Consider the following 14,043-nt stretch of genomic DNA (forward strand, 5'->3'; position numbering starts at 1 on the left):
AAAAAAAAAAAACCTGACAAGATGAAATTCACCTAACCATACAAATATATTAAAACTGTTCATGTAAGAAGCTAGGCTAAAGGCAGAATTTGTAAAACCAGGAAAGAGAAATGGAATCAATTTTATTCCAGGAAAAATTAATTATACTGAAAAAATAACAACACTGAGGAAAAGAAGATTCTATCACCAAGTCAGGCTCTAACCCCAAGTCTGCCACGCATGCATCTCCGTGATCCTTCAGTATCAGCTGCTTCAAATTTTCCACATTCACTGATGTCCCACCTCCTCTTACTCAAAACACTCTGTCAACTGTCTTTCCGCACAGCCTTTTAAGAGAACTAATACTATCAGTTTCATCTGATTGAGATATTTATTTCATATTTGCCAGAAGATTCTGGCCAATGTTTTTGAAAGCACATTTAACTATACCATATGCCTCCTTAAATCATCTCTATCAAACAAGCTGTAGGATAAGGCTCTGGTTCATTCTGTTCTGTTTTTCTTTCTTCACAATGTGTTTATGTATATTTACCCAATTTGCTCTGTTCTTCTTGCCAAATTGCAGGTTTGAGATCTCAACTAGTGCAGAGCAGCTGCGCTATTGTTGATGTCTCACCAAACAAGGGTCAGCAAATAAGCCCATTTCGCAAGAATGGTGACACCTGCACATTCCACTCGAAAGGCAACTGCCCTCAAAAGGGTGGGATCTGCAGGGCTTCACAGAGTCCTTCCTACTTAAGACATTTTGGTACAAATAAACCACTGACAGAAACCACCTATACATCTTTCTAGGTAAGATAATGTGTTTAACCATAGGACATTTTTTTAAATTAAATTGTGTCCAGTGGAAAAAAAAACAGAAAAGAACTACCTCGTTTACATTCTTTCTGTTTAATGACTAAAAATCTGTGCATTTTGGTGTAAAATTCTCTACCAAATAAAGAAATGTAATCCATAGATATCTCCTCAAAGAACGGACTCCAAAGACCCATTCCAGCAATACTAAGCAATGATATACCCAGATAAGATTTGCCCAGATAGCTCCATGACATGCTGTACATGCGTGCTAAGTCACATCAGTTGCAACCCCATGGACTGTAAGCCCACCAAGCTACTCTGTGCATGGGATTCTCTCTGACATCAATTTCCAAATGCAAACTTATGTCCTAGCTACCCTGCTGCGTTAATTCCCATCTCCAAGAAAACATCTTCATGTGAAGCCTCTTTCAAACCAAAATTCATGAGTTCTGGATTTTTAAAGGGATCATCCTCAAAGAAAATGTATTTCAGGAAGTAACATAAAGATAAGAAAGGGACTGAGCGAGCACTCTAATGAGATGAGGCACATGTCCGTGGCTCCAGCTCTGAGACTGTGCATCTGGCTTTGAGGCTGTCTGTCTAGGGTTACTTCACCAGCATGCTGTTAATTATTTAAGCGAGAGAACAGGGGGAACCATCACCACATCTGGCACTCTCACACAGGAAAAACCTTCTTCATTGTTGGGCCAGATGTGTTTATTTGAAACACAGACTAACTAGCGACTTAATGGGTTTCAATCCTTAGCCAAAAGCTAATTAGACAAACACAGTAAGCATCAGTCACCTTACAAGGCTAAACTGTTTCAGCGGTGTTGATTTTAATCCAATCTCATAAGAGGTCTCATCACCTACAAAAGTATCTGAAGGAAATGCAAGGCAGAGGAAAGGTCCAAATGACTTGCAAAGTACTTAGTGGAACACATAATGATGTCGCCAAATGTCCAACACAGTAACAAAATCTTCGATTTTGCCTCAGTGGTATCATGTACTTGATACAAAAAAGAGGAAAGCAAAATTATTTTAGACAGATCTCCTTCCAAAACACTCTCAGCTAGCTTGTAGGTGAAATATTAACACCCAAAGCCGAACAAATGATGATTTCTTGTGCCTGGTATTTTTAAAAAATCATATAAGACATAATAAATATCAGACACAAGAAACCATCATTTGTCTGGCTTTTGACATTAATATTTCACCCACAAGCAAGCTGAGAAGAGGATTTGTCTACAAATCACTAAAATATTCAGGCAGTATGTATGGCAGCCTATTCAAAAGGGGATTGTGCCCCAAGGCAAGTTCTACAGAAAACGAATTCAGTGTTGGACAGAACAGGCATTTTGCATTTTATACGTACTTTGGAGAAGAAAGTAAGCTGTCTTACCTTACTAGTCATTACTATGAAAAATCCAACTTAGTTTTCTGCTCTCTTAAATGGTATGACCCCCAAAACAGAATTCTGATCATCTTTCTCCTACCTAAAATACCCAGTAACCAAATGCACTATTTTAGTCCATATATAAATAATGAATCAAAACGTTTGAGAAACATGTAACAAATATTTCACAAATCTATTATGTGTCCAGCATCATGTCCGGCAAGAAACAAAACAAATTCATTCTAGCAGGAAAGAGACACAATAACAAACAAACAAAAAAAGGAAATAGTGTTAGACTCAAAGCAGGGATGGAGGAGCCTGGTAGGCTGTGGTCCGTGGGGTCGCTAAGAGTCGGACACCAATGAGCGACTTCACTTTCACTTTTCACTTCCATGCACTGGAGAAGGAAATGGCACCCCACTCCAGTGTTCTTGCCTGAAGAATCCCAGGGACGGGGGAGCCTGGTGGGCTGCCGTCTATGGGGTCACACAGAGTTGGACACGACTGAAGTGACTTAGCAGCAGCAGCAGCAGTAGACTCAAAGGAGGGAGTAGACTGTATGATTAAACAGGGTAACTGGGAAGGGCTTACTGAGAAGACGACATAAACAAAACTTGAAGAAGCTAAGCAAGTGAGACAAGAGGGGAGGAGCCTCTTAAGCACAGAGAACAGCAAGTGTAAAAGATGCTGGAGTGGGAGTAAGCTCACATGGTTAACGAAGAGCAAAGAGGCCAGTGTGCCCATAACAGAAGGGGCGAAAGAGGATAAAGTCAGAGATGCAGCAAGGGCCAGATACTGTAGAACCTTGCAGAACACTGACCGCAGTGACTACACCTTCAGTGTAATGGAGAACTCATTCTCAAGGATAAGTGAAGGGGTGATATAGATTGATCTGTTTTAATAGAATCACTTTTGCCAAAGACAGAAGCAGAAAGAATATCTGAGAGGCTAATAACCTAAGCAAGAACTGACAGCGGCTTGGTTTAGGATGTATCAGTGGAGGTGGTGGGGAAGGACTGGATTCTGAATATATTTTGAAACCAGAGCTAAGATTTGCTGATGGCCTACATAAAAGAGATCAATAATGACTCAAAGTTTGTTTTTTGTTTTTTTTTTAACCTGAACAGCAAAAAGGATGGAGCTGCCAATGACTAAGACAGAGAAGACAGCTCTGAATGCAGATTGGGGGAACAATCAGGGGAATCAACATGGAGTCACAGATTCAATAAAATAAGACCAAACTTTAAGTCAATAGATTTGCCATTGTTAATACAGGACAATATTGTTCAGAAAGACATTGAGCCCCACTGTGCCCTTGGGGTAAAGATGGCTCAATGTAAAATGGACAGGCCTTAAATCCCAAGGCAGTCTAATTTGATATAAGCACGTTACCAATAATGCTAAATTATTATATGACAAAGAAAAGAAATACTTTTTTATAGAAAGAAAAAAGATTCTGATAGTCTTGCTTTTATAAGTTATACAGCCCTTTATAACCAATTTAAAATAGAAAGCTGATAGTGGTATCAGATAGTTGACCAGAACCAACGTCCAATAGATATCCTGCATATGTAAGCATCCACATAATTCAAGTGCTCAAGTCAACTTCAAACTTCTAAAATAATTTTCTTAGGTTCCACAAAGGAAAATATCATCCTCCCTCTCTGAACTTTATCCTATTCATTATCCTAAATATATTGCATCCACTACTGTTAAACAAGAGAACATGCGAAATATTCACGGTCATTTTCTGCACAATAAAGAGAGCAGACGGAAAAGTCACAGATGGAAATATTAAGTTACTGATAAAATTATCTGTGTATTTTAGGTGACTCAAATAATAGCCCATCCTCTAAACTAAATAGCTTTTAGTTTATCCAGGTATCATGGTTTATTGCCACACCAAAGAACACAAAAATATAGACCTTAACAGGACTGGGACACAACTTAAAGAACAAATATTTCCTAGTTTAAGTTGTGCCTTATTGAGCCACATTCCTTTTACTCTTCAATCTTAATATTTAAATACTACAGTAATTAGTCAAAATCCCACTTTTGAAATTTGTGTGTGTGTGTAAATCCAATACACTAAAATTCAAAACACTGGCCATGGCTTTACTACTTAAAGACTCTAATGATAGATCTCCAACCTACTCAGATAAATATTTATTGTCTTTTAATCAATATTTAAGAAACAAGATAAAACAGACTTTACCAATTTCAAATCTACTAAGAAATGTGTAAAGTACTGAGTACAGAGTGATTTGCCTATTCCATGTTCAATCTGTATATCAACAATAGATAAAAGAACTACTGTGTATTGGGTCACAATTTCCTTACAATTTGTAGCTAAAAAGTTTTTAAATGTTTTAATGAAGCACTTACTCTCCAACTTCATGCAGGGTAGGAGCAGGACAAAGCATAGAATTCTGTTCCACACTTACTGGCTTTACATCTAGAAAATAAGATGCCATTGAATTAATAAAGGGCTTTATGTATCTCATGCAGTTTTATTAATGATATGAAGAGATACAGCAATCAGTGTTCAAGTGTGAGGCATGAGATACATCAGCATGAAAAAACAAAAAGATACTCACTAAAGAAAGAAGAGAAGGAACACAGAATGGAAAATAGGGATTATATGCCTTATTGATATACAGTACTGGTAAGTCATAAATTATGATCTTTTATATAATGTTCACATATAGTTTGTAGACACTATAAAATTATCACCTTTTCTCCCTCAACTTTGTCAATATATAAGATATTCAAGAAAAAATGATATATATTTTAAAAGCAGAATTTTAAAATGATAAAGAAGATAAATATCCAGAGGATAATAAATTTATTTCAAGAGCTTAATAAAATAATTGGGTCTAGGAGAAGAAGGGGACGACCGAGGATGAGATGGCTGGATGGCATCATTGACTCGATAAATGCGAGTCTGAGTGAACTCCGGGAGTTGGTGATGGACAGGGAGGCTCGGCGTGCTGCTATTCATGGGGTCGCAAGGAGTCGGACAGACTAAGTGACTGAACTGAAACTGATAACATATAAACAGGCTTCCTAGGTGGCTCAGTGGTAAAGAATACACCTGCCAATGCAGGAGATGAGGGTTTGATCTCTGGAGCCTCTGAAGATCCTCTGGATAAGGGAATGGCAACTCACTTTGGTACTCTTGCCTGGAAAATTCCACAGACAGAGGAGCCTGATGGGCTATAGTTCATGGGGTTGCAAAACAGTCAGATGCGACTTAGCAACTAAACAACAACAATTAATATACAAATACATTTTATAGAATACTCAAGTTGCCTTGCAATTTTAATAGATATGAGAAAAATTATCTAGACTATAAATATGCAGAAAAGCTATAATCTTAGAATGCAAATGATGAAAATACAATCTGACTCAATTTATTTGAGATTTATTTTAATAAATTTAATCCTATATAGCTAACCATAAAATATGTTTCTATTATAATAAACTCCAACCCATAATCAAAAGAAGATAGGTAAAGTTAATGCTTAGATACAGATGACTACAAAATAAAAATACTAAAATAATTTTTCCTCTTCAGTTGTAGAACATACTAACGAGAGTTCTTTACAAATATTATTGCCTTTCCTTACCAAAATGATGATTTTAATAGAAAAGATAGGAATTAATGATGTCATTTACCATGCTGAGACCCTTAACACTTTAATTCAACAAACATATTAAGCAGTTACTTTGCATGCAGAAAAAGCTGTGCTAAGCAGAGAGTTTATAACAAGCAGATAAACAACAAAATTGTAGATGATCCTTTCAAAAAAATATCTCTACCAGAGTTCAGAGTTGCAGCATCTGCCTTACAGTATAAAATTTTAGAAGACAATATAATCACCAACGAGGAGAAAAGTCTTAAAAGAGACCCCAAAAGCCCAGAATATTAAGATCTATTTATTTAAACAGGAGAAGTTTTTCTCAGAATAAAGATTAAAAATATTGCACTCATCTGCTTTTTTGAAAGTCAAGCTAGGCAAAGTGAAATTTAATTCCTTAAATATGATAATTATCAACAAATACTGTACCAGGGAGACATTAGAGACATATGTTTAAGGCAAGAAGTCTGTCCTCAGGAAACTGGCTGACAACTTATTTGCAAATTAGACAAAGACAGCAAGTGACAATAAAATGAGATAATAAGTAGTAGAGTAGTCCAAGATTGGTAGACTTTCAAGCAAGAGTGACAAGAAACAAATGTGGAGAAAGAGACAGTTAAATCAGGGGGTGGGTATAGTCCATACAGAGTACAGTCAAGAAAACTGGGCTCAACTCAGCTCTGCCCACTATAAGTGATGTAATCACAGATAAGTTATACAACTCTTTCAGCCACAGAGCCATAATTTGTATAATGAGCATACTTCAGATATGGTCAGTTATGAACAACTGTTGCCATTATTAAATAACTATTAGTTAACTATTATTACTACTTGCATTATTATTGCACTTCCTTTCTTTACTGATTAAAAAGATATAGCACTGTTGGTTTCAGCTGAGAAAAATACTTCATGCTGAAATACTGCACAGATATTAAAGCAATACTGAAATTATGGAGACATACTCATGGTGTATGTTTCATTTACAGTGTAAGTACAGAGAACACTGCCATTCCGACTCCCCAGGTTGAATCCTCTTCCATTCAAAACAACTTGAAATTCCTCTAGAAGTAAAAGGAAGAATAAAAAATGTAAATGCTACTTTATAAAAAAAAAACAACAAAAAGCATCATTTGACAAGCTGCAAAGAATTTTTTAATACTATTCGGCCAACTAATAACAAAAGACATGGTCTTACTAGTTTTCTTAGACCTTCCAAGGAATTACAGTGGAGATGCCCTTCACTGCCAGGTAGAGATGCATTATTTTACATTTTGAACAAAGTGTTTTCCAATAATAACCAAAAAGAATTGAAGTGTAATTGACCAATAGAATTGAAGTACAACAGTCATCCCAGACAGATACTGTACAAACTGGCCCAAATTCTATCCTGAGGAAAATATCTGTAGGAAAGAAAACCCTTTGTTTTCCTCTTGTCTTAGGTACTGAGGTATGAGAATGTGAAGTTAAAGCCTCATTTTACCTGGTTCTTAGAACAGTTGTGTGTTATATTTTCTTTAACCTATGACACCACATACAGAGATTCTTCTTTAAACAGCTTCTTCACGTATCTAATCCTACTTTTAATCTCTGTTGCATACAGACTTGTAACTCATCAAAAGTCAGGCATTTTGGACTAATAATAATCTGTGGCCAATTAGTAAAAGAAGTTGATTTGACTCATACTCTGTGTAAGAGGAGCGGTCACTAAGTGTTAGAGAGTGAAATAATATGCTAGAAGAAAAGTTTAAATGTTTATATCTTTGCTGCTTAGCTGCAAGAAGATATGTCAACTCTTTTCATAGTAATTAACTTTCAATCCTCTTCAGACACCCCCTACCCAAGGTAATCTAACACATATCTAATAATTAACTGTGGAAGAAAATGCTGCCATGCCACTCTCCATTCAGTGTGTTACTGAATGTAAAGAATGTTCTTATAAGTTACAATAAAGTGCAAGTGAAATGTAAAATGTGACTCAGAAAAGGAACATGAGCTTTTGAAGTCAGACAGACGAGACTCTAACAGGACATTTACTAATAGCAACTACTGAATATATTTCTGTCTCAGTTTCCCCATCTGTGAATCCAGGATTATAAAACTGCTGAATAATGGTGTTGTAAGGATTAGGCCAAATTATAAATGCAGAGAACACCATCCCATTCTAGAATGTTCAAATGCACTATTCCTCTTAAACATCTCAATAATCATTAACGAAGGGTGGGTCTAAAAGATGTCTGCAATGCAGGAGTCCCTGGTTTAATTCACATGTCAATCCCCTGGAGAAGGGATAGGCTAACCACTCCAGTGCTCTTGGGCTTCCCTAGTGGCTCAGCCGGTAAAGAATCAGCCTGAAATGCAGGAGACCTGGGTTCAATCCGTGGGTTGGGAAGATCCCCTAGAGGAGGGCATGGCTACCCACTCCAGTATTCTTGCCTGGAGAATTCCCATGGACAGAGGAGCTTGGCAGGCTACAGTCCATGGGGTCGCAAAGAGTCAGACATGACTGAGCGACTAAGAACACAGAATCGTAAAAGGTGAAGAACTTCATCCCATGTCCAGCAGGTGGGAGGCCCCAGGCCCAACATTTAACTTTTGAAACAAAAGTTGGGTTAAAAGGAACTCCAGGTTAAAACTTGAAGAAATTATATAGGCCACAGAGAATCCCACTCTCTTTGGGTTGGATGGCTTGAAAGTGCTAAAACCTGAGTCTGTTTTTCGGCACCAGCTGATCAAGCCACCTGCTTCTTTCCTGCCATCCACCGTGAGCTGGCAGGGACGTACTTTGGCCAGGTCATCAAAGCATGGAGCTCAAAGACTACATATACACGCCTATTTGTATAATCAGATAAAAGGGAAAACTTCCCATTTTATTTTACTTGTCATAAGAAAGGTCTCAAACATGAACTAAATATACAGAAGATTTTAAAAGCCTGTCACACAATATGTTCATTATTTAAAATAACACTCCAATCTTAAAAATTTGAATTTAAAATAGAAATATTTCAAGGAATTATTTAAAAATTCTTGCAGAAAAAGATGCCAAAAAATTAATTTTGCTATTCTCTTTCCAACATGAGTTTCAAACCATATATTTTAACTAGGAAAAAAAGTACAATTTCTTACAAGGTATTTTTAAATTCTAACTACTTACGCCCCACACAGACACTTGAGGGCCGCAATTCCAGGATTTCAGTGCATGACTGAGCTAGTATCTAAAAAGGAAATAAAAAAGAAGACCAAGATATGTAACTAAACCATAATATGTAAAATGAATCATAAGATTACTAATAATCTACAGTCCTCCCTTTACAATAAATGGCAGAGAAAATTTATTAGCCACATATACAGCTACCAAGCTCTTATGAAATTTCTGTGTCACCTTTTAGTATATATTTCAAGACTGTATTCAGTAGGAATGCTTATTTGATTAGAATAAATACAGATAAGCACAGATAAAAGGAGTTGTTGCTTCAAAGTCTGGGAGCCTTGGATATGAAAAGATAACTAAAATTTCTCCATAGCCATAAAATCAATGCTAACTTTCCCATCAAGCAAAAACAAGATAGCAAAATCAGACCTTCTATTTAATTATGCTAATTTAACATTTTCTATTAAAAGATTCAACATAATATCAATAAATAAACACTTCTTTATTTGACTCTGGCATTTCTATTCAATTTCTCTGCCTCAATTCCCGTGGATGCTAATCCTCCTGATATGCATCAAACATTGCACTTGCAGAACACAGGCCCCTTGTATGAGCCAAATATTATTCTCAAAAGCACAGACTCTCTACTCTAGCATTCCCAGAGCACAGGAACAGAACAGCTCTTCTTAGCGTGTTCTGAGAGACAGAAACCACCATACAAGGCACAAGGCTACAAGTGAAAAACAACAATGATGAAATAAGCTGCTCCTCATGGACTCAACAATCCCGTCTTTATTTTTAGAACTGCTCTGCACTGCATTAGCAAAGGCAGACAAGTTCCAGATGATCTTTGAAAGACATTCCTTTCTTGCTGGAAGTTAAGGACAGACGATGTACAGTAGTTTCTAGCATCTCCTGCTCATAACTAAAACAGGAAGGAAGGACTGGGGCAGGATATAGACATGCTTTCCCTGCTTTCTTTAATAACAGTAGAAATATAAATTGTCAGACTCTAATAATCAGGTGGTCAAATCATGGAATTTTTGTTGCTGAATATGCCCCTCTGAAAGAGAGTACATTTGTACTTTTTTAGGGTCATTTCCCAGAGAATCCACTTTTCACATAGTGGTTGAGGAGTAAACTACTGTAACTGAGAAATTCTGAGTGAGATCTATTTAAACTCAGAAAGGACCAAAGAGATTCCACCGTCACCCAAAGATTGTCAGGGCCTCAACAACTCTTGGTCTGCTATTCTATCTCCAATAATCAACACTCACTCCTTTGAAGAGCAAGCACCTTTGTTCATGTAAGAATTGAGGATCACTGTCAAAAGTTAATGTGCCCTCTTGGAAAGAAAGAATCTCAAATCACTAACATCTTTAAACTTTTTGACATAATTCAGATAACAAGACTCTGAAGGGAACAGAATACAAAAGTTTTGCCAAAAGAGTAAGAAGCTAAAAAGGTTCCAGTTAACAAAATAGGTGCATTATTGCTCTAGATTTGACCAGTCTGAGATAAAAGTGAGAACTGAGCCACGAAAATGGAAGGTCAAAGGAAAGTATAAACCCCCCAAATCTATTTTAGCTGGCAACAATTCTTGAAAGAATTTATTTGAAACTAAATCCTATTGAGAAGACTGACTGATCTTAGAGCTGATAATCTTTTTACTATTCTAGTTATTTTAGGCACGACTTTATCAGCATTGCAGAAAAATGTTCTGAGTGTTGAATCACCCCCTCTATTAGAACACAAACTCTGAGAGCACAGAAATGGGATCTCATACTGTGCAAGCCTTCCAGGAGTACCGCATTGTTTTGTACTCACAGTACAACCAAAAAAAAAAAAAAAGCTTAGAGAATAAAGACCAAATGTACTCATTAATGAGAATATTAAAAATGTCTAGTAAGCAAATCAACAATCATAAAAGGACTAAGATAAAGCAGAATAAAGTGAATTTATGTTTTTACATAAATGAGATGCCAATGTTGGAAAATAATGTCTCTGCCTACACGTCTTCCTGAGGAAGGTCTGTCCCTCTGTTACTGTTTTTCTTAGTTTCTTTCCCTCCTGTATTTGTGAACCACAGGTTTGTTAAAGGTTTTTAACCGACAGTTGAGCCTACAGGGCACAGATTGGGTTGGAGGTAAAAGTGTGACCTTCCGGTGGGGAGAGGTCTGGGCAGAGAAGTTGATGGTATACCCAAGACTGTCTGCAAGACCTGTGTTTATAAATCATTAAAAAATCTATAATAAAAAAAGAGGCCCAAAGATATAGAATTCTAAATTCTGTTACTTTGTGTAAAAGGTCTATGTTTCAGCTCATTGTCCCAAATTGTGAAATGCCTAAAAATGGTTTTATATATTTAATCTCTATAATAACAGTCATAGTCCTTTCTCATTATCAAAACTTTCTGTCCTATTTAAAATATATTTGTTTTGAATGTCTCCTTTGAAACATATGATAGGACTTCCCAATACAGGGGACAGGGGTTTGAACCCTGGTCTGGGAAGAGTCCGCATGCCATGCGGCAACTGAGCCGGTGGTTACAGCTACTGAGCCTGTGCTCTAGAGTCTGCAGGCTGCAACCACTGAGACCAAGTTCTGCAACTACTGAAGCCCAAGCGCCTAGAGACCATGCTCCCCAACAGGAGAAGCCATACGATGAGAAGCCCGCACACTACAACAGATTGCCTCTGTTCACTGTGACTAGAGAAAGCACTCGTGTGGCAAAGAAGACCCAGCACAGTTACAAATAAACAAAATTACTGTAAAAATGGAAAGTAAAAAGCCTGAAACACATTATCACAAGAAAGTGAAAATCCAAGTAATCCCCCTCTTCTGAGTTGTTTGGAATAAAACTACTGGGGGAACAAGAGCATTCAGCCTTACAAATTATAATTATTTATTTTCTGTTGTTTCTAACTGGTTGCATACAATTTTGATATGTTATTTGCACCATTTAGACCATCAGAATACTTTCAATAGTTCAGTGAACTCTGTAAACATGGATACATGGAATTTTTCTATTTGGCAAGGGAGTGGGGTAGGATAAGATAAGGTTATTTACGCCCTCCTCTGGGTTAGTTTTGGTGAGCCGAAAGACAGGATGTAGCCTTAGGGGTCAGCTCTGACCATACTGCCAGCTGGCCTCTTACAGATGTTTGGCAAGAGATGAAAGTAGATTCCACTGTGCTGTCCCTTGCCTGAAGTTGAACTTGAATGAAGTACCAGAATGGTATTTCATCCTGGGTATTCCAGGCATGTTCCAAATTAATTTCAATTGACTCTGCACCTAGCATCATGTACTTAGGTTGCAGGATTTCACTAGAGGCCAGATTTGCATACAGAGCAACAAGGGGGCAGATATGTTCATTGGAGCTAGAATTGGCAAGACTTATGGCCATGTAAGAACCACTGCTAAGTCAGAGACACAACTCTTCTAAGAATCCCAGTGGCTACAAGACAATTTCTTATCTTGCTTATCTATAGTGTTAGGATCAGATCTTTAAAACTATAGAATAACAACTACGTAAATTAACAGTATTAATCTAGGAAACATTTACAGCAGAAATAACCAGAAAGCACCAGACTTCATTTCTTCTTAGCTATTTTAAGATACATATGCAACCATATTTTGATTGAGATCTGTAAATTCCTGAATATGTTTACATAATGAACACATGCTATAATAACAAATATCGAATATGCAGGAAATAGTGTAAATCATATTATAGCTCCAAAAACTGCATACAATGAACATAGCTTTGGCCTTTTTCTCCTGGCATTGAAGATAAAATGAGATTAATTAGTGGAGAATTGTAGTTGGGCTGCATCCAAGATAAAATTTAGCATGAAATTAGTTAAGATGAGGTGACAAAGTCAAAATATTACTTAGCACCTACAGTGTCTTGGACGTTTATACTGCATTTGGGAGCAATATCTAGGTCTTATGATTTAAAGACCAAACATCCAGTTTACATAAACAAACAAAAGCCCACTTCCTACAACTAATATACATCAAGACAGATTTTTTAAATCTATATTTTTTCCAGTTTCTAAATGGTGATGGTAAGGATACTATATTTGGAAAATAGAATAGAGCCCATTCCACATGAAACTAGGTAAACACTTTTTTTTAATAATGATAATACCTCATATTTAAAACCAATCTAATATAAAAAATATATAGCACAACGTTATAAACAGCTGCTCAGTTAATATTTATTGAATTAACTGAGTAAATGCAAAACTTTCTAGTAAAAAACAAGCATCTTGACTATAAGACAAATAAACAGGGTGTGTAACAATGGACAGTTAAACATATTTAAAATTAAAAGAGCTTTTCAAATCACATCTTTGGTCACACACAAGGAAAGAAAAACTTATTTGTATACAAACCTTATTTGTATTCAAATTGTGGTAACCATTGGCACTAATAAGGCATTGAGCCAAATACAAAAAAGAAACAAATTTAAGATATGCACCCTTTTAAAAAGAGGGTTAATTTTTAGATAGGATATGTAGAAGAGAAAAATGACATTAAATCCCATTGAATGGTTTCCTCTGTGACTTCCTTTTTAAAGGTCAGTTCTAAATAAAAAGATTTCTCCCCCAAACTAGATTATTTCTTCACCCTTAAATTCAATATACTACCCAAACATCTCGAACATTTTCAACGTTATTCAAAATTCAAAATATTCATTCTAGCAATAACTTTCTAATACTGACTTTGAGTAAATAACATCACATACAACAGAACATTATAGATAATTTACAAGTACCCTCAATGTATCCTTAACAAATAGAAACTGTTAATTTGCATGACATACAGCGTGCCAGAAAATATCAGTAAGGATAATAAAAAGGTCTGAAAAATATCTGTTTTTTTCTGACTCACTGAGAGTTTTTAAGCACAGCAGGAGTTCATCCCAAATATGAAGGATTCCAAGTTTAAATCTCATAAGGAAAAATCACTGAAGAACATTAATTACCAAAAAGAGTTCCCCCCAAAATAAAGCTTTCGTAATTAGCTACCCATGTACACAAAATAAACAACT

The 14,043-nt window shown here is 36.4% G+C and overlaps 1 protein-coding gene across 1 annotated transcript in view; it reads right to left on the minus strand.

Annotated features, from left to right (window-relative positions):
* ANTXR2 (anthrax toxin receptor 2) overlaps positions 1-14,043 on the minus strand; it is a 173,814-nt gene that overhangs the window by 121,289 nt on the left and 38,482 nt on the right. Inside the window, exons 8-10 of the mRNA XM_005681813.3 lie at positions 8,987-9,047; positions 6,798-6,896; positions 4,580-4,649 (exon numbers count right to left, since the gene is read on the minus strand). Of these exons, the coding sequence (XP_005681870.3) occupies positions 4,580-4,649; positions 6,798-6,896; positions 8,987-9,047 (230 nt within the window). The remainder of the gene's footprint in view (positions 1-4,579; positions 4,650-6,797; positions 6,897-8,986; positions 9,048-14,043) is intronic.

This window comes from Capra hircus, chromosome 6, assembly GCF_001704415.2.
Source record: "Capra hircus breed San Clemente chromosome 6, ASM170441v1, whole genome shotgun sequence".
Classification (NCBI taxonomy): Eukaryota; Metazoa; Chordata; class Mammalia; order Artiodactyla; family Bovidae; genus Capra; species Capra hircus.